We start from the raw sequence: 19864 nt of genomic DNA on the forward strand, positions 1-19864 counted from the left end.
ACTTTAAAATCAAGCTTGAATGAAACTAGAAATAAACTATGTGGTGACTTTTACAATATATTAGACATCACAATCATTTTCAAAATCAATAAAATACTTGTCGAAGGGACCTAACGTATTATGCTTTTTTGTGTAATGTTGATGTTTGAGCATGAAAAGGGTCTGCAAAGTTACAAAGTAAAAAGTCCACTCCAAAGACTTATTCTCTATATCAGCAAGAACTGTTTCTGAACTCCTTCTTCTGGGAAGTACACGTCGCAATAAACATCAAACATGAAAAACTAGTAGACCCCAAAAGCACAATCAAGACTTTATAAAAGGACATAATATGACCTATTTAATAGCAGAAGCAGTGATTATGTTTGATATGGTACAAAATGGTCAGAGAGCCAATAGATTATTATGTTTGGAGAAAAAAGAAAAACATTGCGTTGAAGGATTTTTCCTTGAAGGGAAAGAAAGAAATAAAAACACACCCAAGTTCTGCTTTGTCTTTCTCCAGAGAGGCCATACAGCAGGTCTAGCCAATAAATGAGTGTACGTATGTTTGGGTCATGAACTTTTTAGTCTAAAAGTCAAAAGTCTGTATGTCCAAACGTTTGTCTGCTACTGTACATACAAACAGAACAGTTTTTCCAAAGTTATTTGTGCTTTTTTGATCACAGTGAAACTTTAGAAGGCCAAGGACATATTTATCTAGAAGAAAGATAGTCTCACCTAAATTAGGGGCACTAGCAGTCCTCTTCCCTCCCTTGATCTTGAAGAATCCCCGTCCAAAGGAAGATCTCATCTTCCTGGTGCCGAAGCTGTCATCCTCAGCAGTAGAAGAAGAGCATGAGGATTTGGGTGGTAGAGTTGTAATCTTGTTGAACTCATTAAAAGCTTTGCTCTAAAAGATCAAGAAGAAAATATTTCAGAAACCTCAAATAACTTCATGTATGTAATATAAAAAAAAAAAGGATTCTGTTAATATTATAATACAATTTAAGAATAGAATATAATAACCTCTGCTGGTCTCTGATCTACTGCTAATGGACATTATAAGGGTGATGAACTGAGAAATCAAATTTTCCTTGAGCTTTCGACAAGAGGTCATCTTATTATAAGAATATCCTGTAAGTTTCAGAACTTAAAACGTCCTTGATAGTCCAATAAAAGCTTTTGTTGACACCAGGCTCAGTAATCGACTCGTTTTTCAAAGTGGGGAACTATGACGTCAAAGAGGATAAAACACCACCCCCGCAGAAGAACATCAACGCCTACTTCAACGCGGCCGGTTTAGCCCCGCCCACCGATTTGTGTATTACACGCATAGCTAAATAACATAAGCCTACCTCGTGATGACAAACCGGATCGAGCTACTGAGCAATACAAAATATTGAGCATTGCCTGGTTGTGGAAGAAGACAGTCGCTCCATATGCTTCCTCTGGATTCCAATAGGTATGGTTAAACTTTATTTTTAATGATGTTCCAGCTGATGAGGTAAAACCGTCTGTTCGCTTCATTTCACTGAGGATTGTTTCGTAAACAAGACTGGATTTGCGACCGATTAAGAGTTAAGAACGGTGCTGTGCCGTCTATATTGGATCTGACAGGAATGGTGCAACACACTGACTCTGGATCGAACATGTATGGTCGAATCATTTCGGTCGCCATTTTACAACATTGGACGTTTTCTCTTTTTTTGTGAACAATTTTTTATTTTTATTTTGTATTTGCTTTCATATTAACAAACATATACATATTCACCACCAACATACATATACACCAGAAACACAACATAAATACCTTCATTCTCTCACTCACACATCTCGACCTACCCACACACAACAACACTCCTACACACACAAGAATATGCATAAAATTGAACAATTTTTAACCTTATCTAATCCCCCTCTACCCTCCCTACTGAGTGATCTACCGGACGTTTTCAAAACACAGACGAGTGAGTTGAAACTCATTATAATATGCAAAACTGTTATCCACTCAAAGCAGTGGGCATTTACTTCCAAGTCTTCAGTGCGAGACGCCCACAAAAACTGAGCGTTTTTGAACTAGGCCCAAAACTAGGGTAGAAAATAGCCTATTACTTATTCATTTTGATGTTTTTGAATGCAAAAACCAAGCGAATGTCATAAGTTGACCTCAGACAACAAAATAATAAAATTTAAAAAGCCAGTTCATGATCCCTTTAAAAATGGCAAAATAGAAATTGCTCACAATTACACTGCAAGTATTCAATATATTGCATATCCCGTTTTTTAATATAATTTGCTTTCTCAAGTTAAGTCTGAAACTCACCTTTTCACTTGCTTTTCCATCGAGGTTGTCCTGGCTTGCTGATTTTGTGTCCTCTGATGTTCTAAAAACATGAAAAGACATTGTCACCATCACTATTTCCAACATACAGATGTTCATAAGTGGCATCTTCTAGGTATCAAACCACCATTGTTAAGGTGTCAGACACACTTTGTTTCACAATAATCGTGGCTTTTCAGGTTACCCCAAATCTGGCATTTCAAAATGTGCCATTGTTGTAGCCGAACTCCCCCAGACATGCATACTCACTCGGGACTCTCATGTGTCTCCTGTGATTGTGTTGGCTCCTGACACTCTTTATCACTACAAAAGGACAAACACACAAGCATTGGGATGCAGAGGTGGTGGCAAAGCATGATGGGTAAGCACAGAGGTGTATAGACAGACATACAGTGATGTGCTAAAAGTGAGAAAGTGACATTAATAAACACCATAGAATGATGAGATAGCATGAAGAAGGTGACAGTCATCAACTCTGATATAGATAATAGACAAAAGGCATTTCAAAGGACGGAAGGAGGATGCTATCAGAAAGGAAAAGCTTCGGAGGTGCAACATGGAGAATGGGATGCTTAGCTAGTATGCTGTAACAGATGGGATACTTTGGGATGTAAACCTGAAAGAACGAATGTTTGCTTGTCCAGAGTTTGTCAGATGATGAGCCTTCATGAAAACACAACCTCAGCAGATACAATGTGTGTTTTAATGTACTGATCTGAGATTGTACCTTGATGACTGCATGTGTTCCAGTACTGAATCGCTGTCTGCTTTGTCTGGGGATGATACTGCGAACGATGGCACTTGGAATGTACTGACAAATGTAGCCGCCTACATATGAAGAGAATATGCAAAGGAAAATTACAACAGTGAATTCTCTATAACAGCATTTTTTTCTAAATGCAGACCCATGGAGGTCCACCTCAAACAACCTTTCAAGCATAACAATACAATATGGTATATAATATAATTAAATTAGATCATTTTGATTAAGCCTTTTTATTAAGGACTTTTCTGTTTTGCATTTTGACTATTTTTATGACGAAAATACATTTTATCCTATTACATATTCTGATTCTGAGTCTCCGTAGTGTTTGTCATTACTGTAATGCAGTAAAAACATCACTAATATTTTTACATCAGAACTACACCTTTCATAATATATAAATAATTTACTATTTAAATAATGGTTATTGTTCATTGTAAAAGTATTCCAGTAAAATATAAGTAAAAATAATTTTCATTTATTGAAAAAAGCTGAAATACAATAAAATATAAATAGAAGATAAAAAAAATATGAAAGTTTGAACTGACTTAGCAACTAACTAAAATAAAAAAAAACCTCAAGATATAAAAATAAAAGTTAATTCAATATTAATAAATACTACAAAAGTATATAGACAGCACTAAAATAACACTGATTACAGGACTGTCAAATTTCATTAACATCAGTTTTGGGAGTCTTTGGTTCAAAAAGTCTGAGAAATCCTACTGCATACATCTCAACGATCCATCAATTCTGAACAGTAATATTTGAAGACATAGGACACTCAGATCGTCAGTGACAGTATGAGCCACAGGTTACCATTGAACATGTATTACAAGTGTTCAGTTGTGCTTTTATCCTAAAAAAAAACACCATTAACACAACTTTGCTGAACTGTCAATCAGCCTGTTTTGCTCTAAATTAAGTACATTAAAGGTTGCAGGAACTTGCAATGCAGTGATTTCATATTAGGCATTGAAAGAAAAAAAAATATTATATGCAGATTAACCACCAAAAGTCAATTGTATAACGTCAAGGGAAATAATATATGAATTTTGTTTGTCTGAACTCTGAAGAAAAAAAACTGTACCTCATTTTGACCCCTCACAGCAACTTCCTCTGTGTAAGCGAGCACAGACTTCTCTGTGTCCATGGAAACAGAGAGGCCGGTGGACATGGAGAGGGAGCTGTCGCTATTGCTCTCATCACTGTCTCCGTCTTTGACCTTATCTGATGAAAAAGACAGGAGAAGAGGGAGATCAGATTATTAGCCAGGGAACACGCCACTCAGCAACATAAGAGCAAATACAGTCTGTCACTTAACAACAGCATATTATGAGATTTAACTAATTGGGTGAATTTCTAGAAAACATATCAAGGTCACATTCATAATACAGAATTATATAATAAAGTGCTATGTAATATATAGTATAGCATAGTATAGTATATTACAATATAATAATATAATAAATATACTTATACTATGTTATAATTTATATAATGTAAAGAAAAAGAAAACATGTCAAGGTCACAATCATAATACAGTATTAAATAATAAAGTATAATATAATGTTGAATTTTGTCATATTATGATTTTTTTATGAACTTCAACTTAAAAAAAAACAGACAATTTTTAAATGTTTCTTTGTCAACTGACTATAATAAATTTATACTAAATTACTCGCACTAAAACTAATAAAAATGAAAGCTAAATATACATGTTTAAAAACAAAACCTACTAAAATAACAGAAGTACACAACAAAATTCCTAAATTTAAACTAAATTTAAAAAAAAAATCAATATATAAAAATAAAAGCTAATTCAAAGCATTAATAAATAGATTATAAATAATACTAAAATAACAAAAAGTGATAAATGCACTTCATTCACATCCCTTTGGAATTGTTTTTATTAAAAGTTAGTGAAATAAATCACCTTTTCTCCCCTGAGCTGACATGACCATCTCTTGCACTTTCTTGTAACGCATGAGTGACTGTCGTAACTCTTCAATCTTGCGATCCTACACAAAGCATCATTATCAGCATTAAATGTTAAGATTTTCAAAAGCAGTGGGAAACTTCTGACCCAAAACTACCTTCTCCTCATTTGCCGCCATCAGCGACTCCATTGCTTTCTTCATCCTCTGTACTTCCATATCTGCAAAGCACAGGCTTAGTAAAATAAAGGCCATTTCATAACACTAAAGGGCAAAGAAACATTAGGCCTCAGGCCTGACATTTAGCATCACATAAACTGTAGACAGACACACTGAGCTGAAATACAACAGTGACCTTCTGTGATGAATATGAGAAATGTACATAACAGAAGCGAGGAGGAGCTTGTTGGGATTAAACATGAGAGTATACAGCCACAAATAAGGGTGGACGTCCAGCCTGTGAGGTCATGAGGAGTGTGAACAAGGGTTACGGTCAACTGCTGATAATGGAGGGAAGAGAGGAAGTGAGGTGAAGAAACTAGCTTTGGGGAACAGGAGGTGTTACAGTAGGAGGGTAACAGGCAAGAAACAAACAGACAATCATGTAAATGTGACATGCCAGATGCCGACCACAATCTGACTCTTGTCAGGGCTACAACATAAGAAAGGATGGTTATTTATTACTCGTTTCCTGGATCTAAAACGTAACTTTTTGCCACACCTACCAATGACCGGAGACTTAAGAAAATTAACCGGGCGGACATAAATATTTTGACCTATTTTTGGCAGTAATGACACCAAAATTTTAGATATCAGTGAAAATTCACAATTTTCAGGTACAGAATTGTAATCAAAACGTAAAATAAAACTACATAGTCTTCACCGTATAAATTAAACTATAAATGAGATTAATGCTTACTAAAGTTAAAAAAGCCAGTTGTCTTTTTGTTGTATACGCACCAACTCAATTTGGTGCTTGGCGAGTGTTAATTTCAGGACCTTTCCTATACCTAATAACTGCTATTTTTAAATCCATTAGCTTCCTGTAAGTCTGTAATTTGCACTGCTTTGTGTCATAGAAAAGCAAGCTTCATGAATACCATGCCCAAACATGCAGGCACAGGAAGTAGAGGACTAAGAGGACACAAATAGTACAAAGATTAAAAAAAAATGAAAAAGGGTGTATGTGTAAAAGGTAGACATGGAGTCCCCTTACGTTTCTCTTTGAGCCTCTTTTTTAATGTTTCCTCAGTATGGAAAACTGTTTAAGACAGAGTAATGATATGAAATGTATTCTGTTATTGGACCAATAAAGTGCTATGCAATGCATAACAAGTTACATAGAAAAATACATTTAAAAAAAAACTGTCAAGCAACATAAAAAGTTAAAATTCTAAACAAAGACCAAAAAACCCTAAATAAAAAATTAATAAATATCAAAACTAAATAAGAGTAAAGAAAGTAAAACAAATTAATGAATGTAATAACAACTGATTAAGTTGATCTTCTCCAGTTTTTGTTTTAAATGATTCATTACAGCATCACAGATCTAGCATGATGATAAGACAAAACTGAAGGGCATGCTGGGACAGGCAACGCTGTGATTATGTTACATGACCCACCTCTCTCTGTGTCTAGGCCTGCAGGCGTTGGGGATCTGGACCCCGTCTCATCCTGAAGCCTCCTCAGATCACCATCTCTCCCATCAAGCTGCCTTCTCAACGTAACCAGCTCCTCCTGAACATTAAAACACACAGACCTCACAACGCTGAACCCAAAGCCTGGACCACCAACAAAGTTAACAGGTTAAAAGTCTCCTAACACCAAACCATGCAGTTACTAACTACTATAAGAGAGTTCAGTACACGGCACATGCAAAATAAAAGTTCTGTTTGATGTAAAAAAAAAAAATGGATCCGAGGCAGATATAATAATATTTGTAATATAAACAAATATTATTATCATTATTAATATTAATACTAATATTTATAATAATAATAATATGTATTATTATAAATGATAATCATATTTTTTTCAGAATATATGGCATATTACTGATATAAAACCAGACAAAATTTCTGAAATTAAAACACTTTATACAAAATGGACTCTTAATTGGCCATTAAATGTGTTAATTGGCCAAGCATGCAAGGTTATTGGATTTTCTCGTGTCAGAAAATAGCAAAGTGTTGACTCAAATCAGTCTGCAACTAATCAGGATCACATTCAAGAACTTCATTCAAGAGTTCAAAGCATTGCCAAGGTGGGAGAGACATTAATACAAACACAAACACACACACACACACACACACACACACACACACACAAAACTAAAATAAAATAGAGTAGCACATTTTATGCAAACCTCACACTGAGCTTTTTGAAGCATGTGGCTTAACAGTATGCTACACTAGGAAGCAGCGACAGAAATAGCTTCTCCTGTATTATAAAGCAGTCTGAAATTTAGCCCTCTCAGCTTAAACATCACGTAGAGCCTCACACTAAAGCATACTTGTGGTTAATTAAACATGCTGAGATCTTATACTGGTGCCACTGCTTGGAGAAGAGGGCAGATTTAAAGAGCAGTTTTCAAATCATGATGAGAAGTTTGTCTGTACTCTTTAAATGGTGTATAATGGAGGGCTATGGAGCTACTATAGAGCTCTCAAGACGATTAAAAGTTTAATTCTGTAATGATATGAGAGAATACACTCAACTCAACTGTGGCCCTGGAATGTATTTGGACTCTAAAAAAAATTGAATGTCATTGTATTGTTGATAAAAAATTAAGAATGGCCACTGTATATGAGTAAAAACTTAAACTGAAGGCTTCAATAAAAGTGCCCGAAAGCAAAGTTACAGTGCAACAATAACTAAATGAAAGGTCTTTGGGTCACAACCACAAGCACAAGCAGTAACCACCACCCTGAGGTATGCCGACCTTAAGTTCCTGGATTTTTTGTTCCTTCCTCTGTTTCTCATACTGCATCTGGCCCATTTTGAGTTTCAGGCTAGAGAGTTTAGCCATTAGCGACTAGTGGCAGAGAGGTTAGCCAAGGAGGAAAAGGAAAATAGACACTTAAAGATAACAAGAATAGTGACAGGTTATGCAAGAGAGACAAGAGCAGTAGAGAAAACCCTAAGCAAGCTTAAAAATGAAAACATCAAGTACTGATTTAACTAGTGATGAAACTCACCTTAGTGGATTTCAATTTCTTTTCATACTGTAACCGTTCACTTTCCATCTCAGAAATGCGATATCTCAGCTCATTAATCTCCAAAATCAAACCCTAAAAAGAAAGTATTTCAATCTTCATTATTAATAGTGTGAAATTAACTATTAAATGAATAAATAATAGGTTTAAATTAAACTCTATTGACTACATATATATGCTGTTGATTACCATCAAAATAAAATAACTATTTACAAAATTTCAATAATGAGGGAATCTAATGCATGGAACCTAAAAATAATAATATTAATAACGGCAGATTTATCAAAGCCATATTCACATTCATGAAGCTTCAAAGATGAGCCTTCTCTCATGTTTGAAATGGTTTGTTAAGCAAACAGACTACGCATTCAATCGTTAGAAATGCTTTACGAGCAAAAAACAAGAATCTAGCGACTAGCTTCCATTCAACACTCAGGCCTTTTCAAGCTCTTTGTCAGGATGTCTAGCATTCAGCCATGGATTTATGATTCAATAAACAACAGAACAGCCTCCAGTTGTAAACATTCAGTGAATGCTCCAGAAAAAGAAAAGAAAAAACAAAACAAAAAAAATACATTCACCTTAAGCAGTGAACCGGAATAAATTTAATATATTTAATGTAATTCAATTCTTAACAGAATAAAAAAAGGAGTCTTGCAGTAATTATGTGGCAGTAAAATAACAGGAAAAGGCAGAAATAATTGATATCTTTGAAAAATGTGTTTATCCTAGACCAAACACACTTGCCAATTTAGTGCGCATCTGTTCAAGAATATTATAGGGATCACAAAAAATTGGGACTGAAGGGGAAAGCATGTCAACAAGGAGACAAAACTAGGCTTAAACACACACAGGTGTAGAGACCATTTTCTCCATTGTTGTATGTTGTCCGACTGAAACATTCTTGTGAATTTTGATAACAGCCCTTCTTAAAGTCCATCAAGGAGCTTGACTTTTAATAAAACAAAAGCTATGGTCGAGTTTCCAACTTATTTTTCCCATTTTGACATGAAGTCTATTTGTGAATGACAAAGCAGCTAGCTATAGTTTGTTGGGGTTGCCGTTTAGGGGCAGGTTTATCTGAAACCACCAGTGTGGAAAACCATTCCAATGGATCCCAACACCCCTCTTCTCTTGCTGAGGAGCATTCCAACTCCCATTCGTCCTTCATGGTAATGACTACTTTCTAGATAGAAAAGTGGCAACCCAAAACAATTTTGGAGAGGAAATGGTCTCTGGTAAAGGGTGTTTTTGCATTTGCCATTTTGCCCAGACAGCAAACAAAACAGAGAACAGTTAAAAGCCCAACATTTCAGTGTACTGGAACAGACCTCTGTCCCGGAACATGACGTGATTGGTAGATGCCTGAGCACTAACAGAGTGCATTGTTGAATGCAAGTCTTTCTGCTACAGGCTTGTACAGAAACAAAAGGTTGGCTATACTGCTAAATCACGATTCTAAACAAACATTCATGTCATCTTTCCAGCAAACTGAAATATGTTAAAGCGGTCAAAACAAAAGGGCTCTGTGCACCAACGGCGGAATGACAAATTAACCAATGACTAAAATTACAATTAAAGCACAGCCACTGACATTTTCAAACAAAGACATCATTACACAATTATTTCTCTCATGCATGCATGCATGTCTCTTACCTCACTATCTCCGAATCGATCATCAAAATCAAGTCTTTGTTTCTCCATGGCAGTTAACTTCAGTTTCAAGTTGGAAACCTCAGCCATCAGCTCCAGCTTCTGAGTCTCAAGGGCCGATCGGCATAAGAGTTCCTAGGAACAAGAGTATAACATACTAATTGAGTCGTAGAAAATTATTTTTTGGGGCTTTTTGCTTGTAACTGAACTGAAGTAAATGAAAACTATATGCTGAAAATAAGCTTTACCATAGGGCTGGGCGATATGGCCAAACAAATATCATAATAAACTTTTTCATATCAGTCGATAGCGATAATTATCACGATAAATGTTGCATCTTTATTTTTAAGGCGTTTAGTTTAATTTAAAGGCAGATTTTTGCTCCTAAATAGAAACCAGAAACTTAATTGTAACTTTAAACTACTCTTTATTGTCATAACATGACAAACATTTCACGTGTTGTCAATTTTTCTTAACAAACTAAATATCTGTTTGTTTTTGACAGTAGCTTGAGTTAACAGTAGTAGTAGCATGACATACGATGTGAATATATGAAGAGTTCAGATGCAAAAGCCTCTAAATGCCATTTGAAATTTTCTTCTTTAATGATGATTTTTATCAAACTTGTATATTTAAGTTCAGTAATATCACTTAAATAACAATTAATAGGTAATTATCATTGCCATTTAAGTGAAATCACTGAACTTAAATATACAAGCTTGATAAAAATCATCATTAAAGAAGAAAATTTCAAATGGCATTTAGAGGCTTTTGCATCTGAACTCTTCATATGTTCATTAACAAAAACAGTAACATCTGTAAAAATGGTAACAACCCTATTTTTAGATGGTAAAATTTCAATATTCTGACTGTTTGTGTTTTATTAAAATTAACCATTGGTCTTCCAAAGTAGCATACATTTAGATCATGATAACCACAGGTAAAACAATGCTTATTGAGAGCCTAAATACATTCAGTAGTAAATGCACAAATGCTATAGTTTAATCACAAAAACTAATATAATTTTATTCTATTCTTCATTTGATACATGTCTACATTTACATTAATAATGTAATAAAACTTGATATGAATACTCCACATTTCTGCCACAATACCATGGTGCAATCCATGGTAAATGATGGTGATTTGTAGATTAAAAAGCCTTCTGACTGCATCGTTGTGCAGTGTTTCTCCTGTTTTTCAGCGCTGTTCAATCTTACATGTACATTTATTCATTTAGTTGACGCTTTTATCCATTGCTATATATATCAGAGGTCGCACGCCTGTGGAGCAACTAGTGGTTAAACGTCTTCCTCAGAGACACATTGGTGTCTCACAGTAGATTTGAACCCGGGTTTCTCACGCCAAAGGCATGTCTCGACATCACCACCCCATTCTTGCTTTAAACTAGTTTAAATCAGAGACATTTGTGTTCTTCGCTGAATTCAAGCACTTCTCCCTGGATCTCACAGTACTCTTCAGTGGCCACGTAACCAAGACCGATCAGCAAGTAAACACATATGCTATAGTAAGCTCGCGCTGCACTGCCATTAGAACTTTGAGCTGAGCGGATAAATTCTTCATGTATCGTTTTATCGAGGACATTTATATTGCGATAATTATTGTTATGGTTTTAGCGTCCAGCCCTACTTCACTATGCAAAATGCACATGCAACAAACCACCAGACCATGTCATCAATAAACAAGGAATATCTTTAAACCTACCTGTTGTAACATTTCTTCGGTGGCATTTAGTTTCTCACGGTGTTCATCGAGGCACAGGTCTAGGTCCCTTATTTTTTCTCCCTGTGCCTCCACTTGATCAGTCAAAACACTCACCTTCAAAAAATGACCAGCATTTAACTTAGGCATTATCTGTCTACTTATTTCCATAATCATTTAATCAATAAGAGCATATTTGATTAAGAAATTAATAATTGTATTCAAGGATGCATTAAATTTATCAAAAGTGACAGTAGACATGTATATATACGTCTATTTCAAATAAATGCTTTTGAACTTTCTAATCATCAAAGAATCCTGAAAAAAATGGTTTCCTCAAAATAAATATTAACAAATAATAATAATAATTAAGAAATGCTTTTTGGGCACAAAATCACCATTTTAGAATTAGAAGATTGGAGTAATGGCCGCTGAAAAAACAGCTTTGCCTTTCACAGCAATAAATGACATTTAAAAATATATTAAAATTCAAAACACTTATTTAAAACTGTAATAATACTTTACAATATGAATGTATTTTTGATCAAATAAATGCAGTCTTGGTGAGCCTTTCAAAGACGTTTTTAAAAATCTTAATCAACCCCAAACTTTTAAATGTGCCGTATGCCAATATAAAGTTACCTGAAGCACAAGGGATTCTTTATCACTTTCAAGACGATTAAGTCTGTCCTGGTAAACATCACCGGTGATTGAAATGTGTCCATTTGACTGTCAGAAAAAAAAAAAACAGAAAAAGATTATATTATAAAAGACTTTTGGAATCAAACACGAGATGTCTTGAAACAATCAGAGTTAACTTTAAGTTGCTTTTCAAAATCAGTGATACTAAGAAAAACAGGGTCACTTGATATTCAAGGTTTTCATGCACCATTTATTGTGCCAAGAAAATGTTAACATTGGGTGAACGAACATAATACTCCATGTAAACTGACTAAATATGGTATTATTTGTTGACTTTCACTTGGCAGTGGTTCAATCTGCCTCAAGACACACAACAATAATGCTTATTTGAATTGCCATAACTAATACCTTAAGGCAATGACAAAACTTAACAGCAGAGTCCCCCAATTATGAATAGAACTACTGCACATGATACTATAATAGCTCAATTAATAAGTTCCAATACTACAATTACATCCAAATGAACATAGTCAGGCAAGACCTAGCAATACCAGCATGAAACAGAAAATACTTCCAATAGGCACAAACCAACACATAGCGTATTTCACTATCATTGAAAAAAGTCTACAGGCTTTTTGACTACTATAAATATAGGAAGTATAAATAACCATGTGCTTCCCTACAACATGGCAACACGTAGTATGTTAGCTCATGTTCGCACAGTAGACACGGTGAATTCCAGAGTTCTGGAATGTGGCGTACGCACCAGGTGACCGTGCAGCCACTCCAACAGACTGTCTGCGGTAGAGTCTGGGATCTGACAACGCAAGCCCTCTCTCTCTTCAGTGTCCATGAGCTCCAGAACACCCCTCAGGTCCTCCAGTAAGTTCAGGGCTCGCAAGCTGCCCATGAAGGGCGATGTTGGGGACTGACAATCAAAGATGCCATTGGAGTAGTCCAGAGCCTTGGAGCCTGAATGCCAACAACAAAGTATAACCAATAACCTTAGGAGAGGCAGGCAATACATTTAGCACAATGAGAAGTCACTATAGAAGACACAATTATCAAGTACTGTGCGGTAAAACATAGCATGACCTTATATAATAAAACATGCTGCGGGTGAATAACCATTCAGGTCTTGAAATCAGAACCAGGTCAGAGTAAGTGCTTTAATTGCTGAAACCTCAGGAAATCATGTGATTAGCCAGGAGACTCCAACTTTAAATGTCATCCTTATAATATACCAGTGATGAATTACTTCATATGCCATGCCAAATCATTTGGTCAGCCCACTAATATCAGTATAATCTTACCCTGTAAAGGTTTCATGAAATGAGTCTGAGATTTTCTTTGTACCACTGCAGAATATTTCCATTCCGGAAAGAATGAAGATATTCACCAATGTGAAGTGAATTATTTTGTCAGATTTAAATGTGGAGGGACGGTTGCATTTCAAATTTTGCATAATACAAATATTAAAAAGCTTTACCTGCTATGATACCATCCATTTGCTCCAAGGCGGCTGCCAACATGTCACTGGCATCAGACATCATCTTGTTCAACACTGTTAATCCTGCAAATAGCAAAACAAATTTTAAAGTTGACACTCGACAGCATAAAATGCATTTAAGTCATCTCTAAATGCATTAATAGAAACCTTATGATGGCTTAGGCACTGAATAAGAAAAGAAAGCGATGTGATGCTGCTGGTTTGAGATATGAGTTATGTTTTTAAACTCTCAGGAAAGTATTACACAGACACAAATTCCAGTTGTTGGTGAATTTAACCGAATCTAGAGAATAACATTCTGTATACAGAGGTCGAATATACAGATAAATGGGAACTAGTGTTGTTTTAGTATTTTTTTATATTGTAATAGTAATTCATATTTAAAAAAAAAATAATAGTATTAGTAATTTTAGTATAAGTTTTAGCCTCGTTATTTAGGGCTTTTGTCATTTTTATCTTGTCTTTTATTTCTATTTAGCTTTAATTTTGGTTTTAGTGATTATAATACTATCTATGTTTATTGTGTTTATTTTTTTAAACAGTTCTATTTAGCTTTTATTTTATTTTTAGATTAGTTTGTTTTAGTCATTTAGTACTTCAGCTTTGATTTGCAATAGCTTTAACACTGTTATGAGCACAGAAACTATTTTGCATGAGGTTTTAATGGTTTCAATGTCAAATAACACGTGTGCTAATCGAAATTTTTCTCAACCTTCCCAATGATGTTTGTATCTAAATGCGTATTTATCTGAAACGGGTCTCCCTATGGTGGTTCCAGAGAGAAAAACACATCCTTTGGGTGAAAGGTTGGCTGGTTCTCAGCTCTCTGCTGTTCCCTGGGTAACGCAGTCGAGCTCCAACCATTAGCCACAGATTTTAAGGAATAATTGAGCCATTTATTTCAATTATTGGCACAGTGCTTGTTCTGATGCAGGGGACACTGGGTACTTTGTTGGGGGACTAGCGGGGACACACTGTTAGACCTTTTTGGCTCATGGCCCGAGAATACAGCGGCGGCATTCTCTCTCAGTTAATCCTCAAAACAAGGAGGTGAAGAGAAACCCTGTCATGTTCTGATAGCCCATCCACCAGTGTTGTTAAAGCTCTCTGCTGCAATGCACAAACATAACAGGTCAAAAGTTAATATTATATACAGATCAAAAACTACGCAAAAGTGTGCTATAAAGGCCTGTTCAAACCAAGAACGATAACTATAAAGTAGGGCTGTGCAAAAATTAATTGCGATTAATCGCATCCAAAATAAAAGTCTGTGTTTACATAATATATTTCTGTGTGCTGTATAAAATTATTTTGTATATAAATACCTATGCATGTATGTATACATTTAAAAATTATTTGCGCTTAAATTCTGTATATATATAAATACATAATCTAACAAAAAATATAAATATTTTATATATGAATAACACATTTTCTTAAATATATACATGCATGTGTGTGTATTTATATATACAAAATAATTATATACAGCACACACAAATATATTATGTAAACACAGACTTTTATTTTGGATGCAATTAATCGCAATTAATTTTTGCACAGCCCTACTATAAAGACAACTAAATTTGTGAAAATAAAAGGGGGGAGGTTAGTTGCAAAACTAAAAAAAAACAGAAAAAAAGATGTATCCCGTCACTATGGTTTCAGACATTACAAGGCCACTGCAAGTTAGAAAAGGGGACTGAGGACAAAGTCAAAGTTTTCAAAGATGCTATGAAATCAAGGAGTTAACTAATGCGCCATTAAAAAAGTTTACTTGTTAAAATAATCGTCTGATCGTCAGACTAAAGTGTAAACTATTATGGAGTTTCAATCGGTTAACTTAACCGTTTATGTAAATAACAAATCAAAAACTTGTGTGGAGACTCGTGTTATGTCTAGAAAAGCTGTGCTATCCAAACATCACATGTTCACACAGCGGGATTAGGTGAAATTTTTCCAGGACGTTTCTAAACAATTCTATCTACAATATCATTATTTAGAGTTATTTTAGTGTCGTCGAGATACTTTTATAGTTTGTATTAATATTTTGAATATATAAATATTTATTTATTTATTTAAATAAATATATTTTATTTAATTAAACATATTTATTTATTTATTTATCCCTTTTCATCTTAATTTGAGTGATTTGGGGTTTTATTTTTTACTTTTTGTATTCATATTTTGAATTTGTTTTTTTTAATATTTTTAATTGTTTTATATATATATATATATATTCCCCCTTTTCAATACTTTTTATTTCATTTCAGGCAACAACTTTTTCTTATGGTTTTCGTTTTAGTTTCAGTTAATTATAATAATTCTGCTATAGAGCATACATCATTACAACCAAGATTGTTGTGAGCTAACAATGACGCAGCACAGGTTGCTTTGCATTGCAGATTTTTGTCACTGGAATTTCCTCTCATGGCAGGAACCCGGTTGCTTCCAGCCTGCAAAAAGTGATAACATGCTCTTTATGAACCTCATATTTCCCCTCAGAATCATATGAAGTCAAACTGAAATATTATAGGTTCAGATCTAACAACAAGACATTTTCTGCATGTGCAAAACACTAGTATAAAACCACAGACAAAGAACGATCTTGAAGTATGCGTTTCAACAATGCTTGGAACAAATCATGTCAATACTGACATTAAGTGGGATGAAATGAAACCTGTCCTTTGTTTTCCTGTCCCTAAATGTCAAAAGGAAGCAGTCAAATGTTTTTGGAAAATAAATATTAGTATTTTTATTTTTTCTTGAAATGGGCTCAAGATTTGAATAAAAAAGTTTTCAATATGAGCATGAGAGTGAGAATAAGGGGGAAAAAAATCTAATGGCCTTTCAAATCCATCAGTCGGGCACCTAAGGGGCATTGTGTGTATGAACTTTATCCACCCCACACACTCTGTTTGAGCCGTGTTAGCTACTATCCCTCTCTGAACCGCTCTGACTGACTGACAGAAAAACCTCTGCTGGCACATGCTGGAGAAAAACAGCAGCCTTCGGGTCATTCATCTCAACAGAAATAAAAGCATTTATGGCAGGCGAGCCGTGTAAGCCAGCAAACTTGCCTCAAGTCAAGCTAAACCAAGCATGCTAGAGAGTCATGGGAAAGACATTTTTTAATGGACCCATAAGCACATGCTCATCTGATAAATAAATATGCATGCCAAGCTTTCTAGTAAATGCTGATATAATATCTGGATCAAGAAAATTCGTACAAATTCTATACTATTTCTAGTAAATTAATTAGAAACTCTACAAACAAACAAACAAAAATCAATATTATTTAGCGATTTCGTAAAGATTACATTTAACGTTCAGTCACGTGTTATTTAATTATTGTTTTTAGAGATTAATTTTAGTGTTAGATGATCTAAATGTAAAATTAGGTGAAATTACGATGCACAATTAAATATTCAATATCAAGCCATAATAAAAATAAAATAAATCTCCAACATTGGCAGAAAATAGATATGTTAATGATAAACGTTAAATCATTGCTGCATTTGAGCCAAGCTGAGAGTTATAAAAGATGTTTGGGTCCCGTGCAAGAACTAGAGCAACACAGATGTGCACAAGGCTTCAGTCCAGCCCCTGCACGTGGGAGGAGGACAGCCCCTGGTTACAACAGGCTCCTTTTCTTAGATATATCAGAAATAGAAACAGAATGGAACATCATTTTTTTTTAAATCCACATATTTGTGGCTATATTGGGGCGTCACTAAGCAGAGTTTTATACATAAGCTGCCAATGAAACACCACCGCTGACTAGACTCACACACTCAACAAATCTAAAGGGACACCCATCTAAAACTGATATGAAAGCCAAGCCAAGGCGTTGTCGTAGAATATGATGCATCATAATTCACATAACCGCATGGAACAGAGATGGGATGTCTGTCTGTAGTCAAGGCGTTCCATATGCTATAGGTAACAGTAAAAATATCAAAAGAATCTCTGCTTAGATAAATGCACAGATGTGTCTGCAAAATGCAAATATTAAAGCCTCACACACACTCATGTGATTTAGCCCTTCAAGATGGTAACAGAATTTAGTTTCACAACAACAACAACAACAAAAAAAAGGTCGGTTGAAAGCTGTAGGCTTTCTTGGGCTGCAAATACAAGAATCAAACTACAAAGAACATCACCTGCATGCAAATGATGCACTTTGAAATATTTCAATGGAGATATTTACAGTAAACATCACACCAATTTGACAGATTTGTGACTGACATGGATTCAGAAATAGAAAATGACATTATTAGAGCATTTAGTCAACAAGGACAAGGTTTAAAGTTAGTCAATGCAGTGACAATTTATCCACATTCATAAAAATAAAGGTTCCAAAAGGGTTGTTTTTTTTTTCAGTGATGCCATAGAAGAATTATGGGTTCCCCAAAGAACCTTATAGTCAACAGTTAATATACTAAAAAAAAAAATACTAAATAATAGTTTTATAAATGTGAAATAATCTAAAGAACCCTATTCCACTATAAAGAACCTTTTGTGGAATGAAAATTGATGTTAAATTAAAAGTTCTCCATAGTACTAGAGTGCATGTCAATTTATTCCTGAAAGTCAATTTCAATAGCTACAAAAAACTCCTTTATTGAAAGGATACAGCTAAATTTCACAACAAAAAAAAACATTTGTGACAACATGCCCCTGTTGCAGAATATGTCACAATATATGGGTTAGTTATCGCAATTGAACTGGTCATTCAACATTATAGTCTGTAATAGGCTTTCTAGTAAATTCCAAACATAGAACAAACCACAAAACTGAACGTAAAAATTTTTTAAATTCTATACACTGTTTGGGTACAAATAGCTAATTGTAGAGAATGCAGTTAAAACTTTTAATTAAAATATATCATCTTTAACACAGCAGATAACTACTACGCAAGTAAAAACTACACAACACACGTTTGTTATAGACTCGACTCAAAACCATATAGGTACTGATATATATCCCCTTTATCTTTCTGACAACTTTCCCCATTCACAAAAGTTCATTTTAAAAGAGAAATATGTTTCTGTAGACTGCATAGCTAAAAAGTGACATGTTCTGTATGTTTTTTTGTTTTGTTTTTTCAGTCCAGATCACAGGTGAGGATGAAGTAAAGGAAACTCATGTAACAGCAGCTCTTGTTCTTCTGTGGCTACGTGGAATGTGTGAATCACTTCTTCACAAACACAACTGTGCCTTCTGCTCTTCAAATCATACCTTATGTTTCTTACTATTTCTTAAATAGTTTAAAATATACCTTGTGGTTTGTGTTAAGTATTGTACAATACCTCTAAACATCACTTTTGCGATCCAGTTTTCTGAATTTAACCTCATGCACATGTACATAAATGCTGTTTGTAATCAATCCCTTAGGCTATGGAAATATTACTACGTGTGAAGACATGATAATATAATAGCATAACTACGCACAAAAACTAACTTTTGAAAATTTCTGTCATGTACTTTTAACGACAAAAAAAAAGATATTTTGACACAATTACAAGCAAGTTTGCTACTCGAGCAAGTTTAGAAAAGCCAAGTAAATTCACAGAGAATACTTGTAAGTTATTTTAACAAAAAGTATGTTGAGAATGCTTACCAAATTTTGGACTGCCGTCAAAAGTATGAAAATGTGATCTTTTCCTTGCTTTTTTGTAATGTTTTTACGAGATTTGCTCTTTCCGTAGTTGATGTTCCCACCTCGCCAGCGCCATGTCGACAATGGAAGTGGGAATGTGTGGGACGTCATTGGCAGGGAACGTCCTACTACGGCGAAGGCTTGTTGCTTAATATTCATAAGCCATGTCTTCACCATTGGATGGTCACCGAGCAACCAATTAATATTCAGTATACATTTTTTTTTTAAATATATATATATTTTTCATTAGAATGCAAGTTGCAAACATACAAGCATCACAGTTCGTAAACAAATATTATACAGCGAAAAATAAATACACAGCAGAATAAAGTTAATATTAATAATAAATAAAAATAAAAATAAAATAAAATAAATAAAAATAATAATACATAGCTTACATAGACAGACTTACAAACTTCCTTATCTATAAAAATAGAGAT

At 34.5% G+C, this 19864-nt stretch overlaps 1 protein-coding gene across 5 annotated transcripts in view; it reads right to left on the minus strand.

Moving 5' to 3' along the window:
• The window catches only part of LOC120462025 (liprin-beta-1), a 26558-nt gene extending 7030 nt beyond the window's left edge, over positions 1-19528 (minus strand). The window contains exons 1-17 of one of the 5 annotated variants that reach the window (XM_039650430.2): positions 19386-19528; positions 13742-13825; positions 13019-13224; positions 12253-12339; positions 11614-11727; positions 9892-10023; positions 8218-8310; positions 7962-8054; positions 6643-6757; positions 6237-6281; positions 5180-5241; positions 5020-5104; positions 4174-4313; positions 3048-3148; positions 2570-2623; positions 2303-2363; positions 718-889 (exon numbers count right to left, since the gene is read on the minus strand). In XM_039650430.2, coding sequence (XP_039506364.2) covers positions 718-889; positions 2303-2363; positions 2570-2623; positions 3048-3148; positions 4174-4313; positions 5020-5104; positions 5180-5241; positions 6237-6281; positions 6643-6757; positions 7962-8054; positions 8218-8310; positions 9892-10023; positions 11614-11727; positions 12253-12339; positions 13019-13224; positions 13742-13805 — 1624 coding nt within the window. In that variant the 5' untranslated portion in view covers positions 13806-13825; positions 19386-19528. The remainder of the gene's footprint in view (positions 1-717; positions 890-2302; positions 2364-2569; positions 2624-3047; positions 3149-4173; positions 4314-5019; positions 5105-5179; positions 5242-6236; positions 6282-6642; positions 6758-7961; positions 8055-8217; positions 8311-9891; positions 10024-11613; positions 11728-12252; positions 12340-13018; positions 13225-13741; positions 13826-19385) is intronic. The other 4 variants (XM_039650433.2, XM_039650431.2, XM_039650432.2 and 1 more) reach the window with 4 other exon arrangements.
• Between the last annotated feature and the right edge of the window lie 336 nt (positions 19529-19864).

Source organism: Pimephales promelas, chromosome 10, assembly GCF_988280905.1.
Source record: "Pimephales promelas chromosome 10, fPimPro1.hap1.1, whole genome shotgun sequence".
Lineage (NCBI taxonomy): Eukaryota > Metazoa > Chordata > Actinopteri > Cypriniformes > Leuciscidae > Pimephales > Pimephales promelas.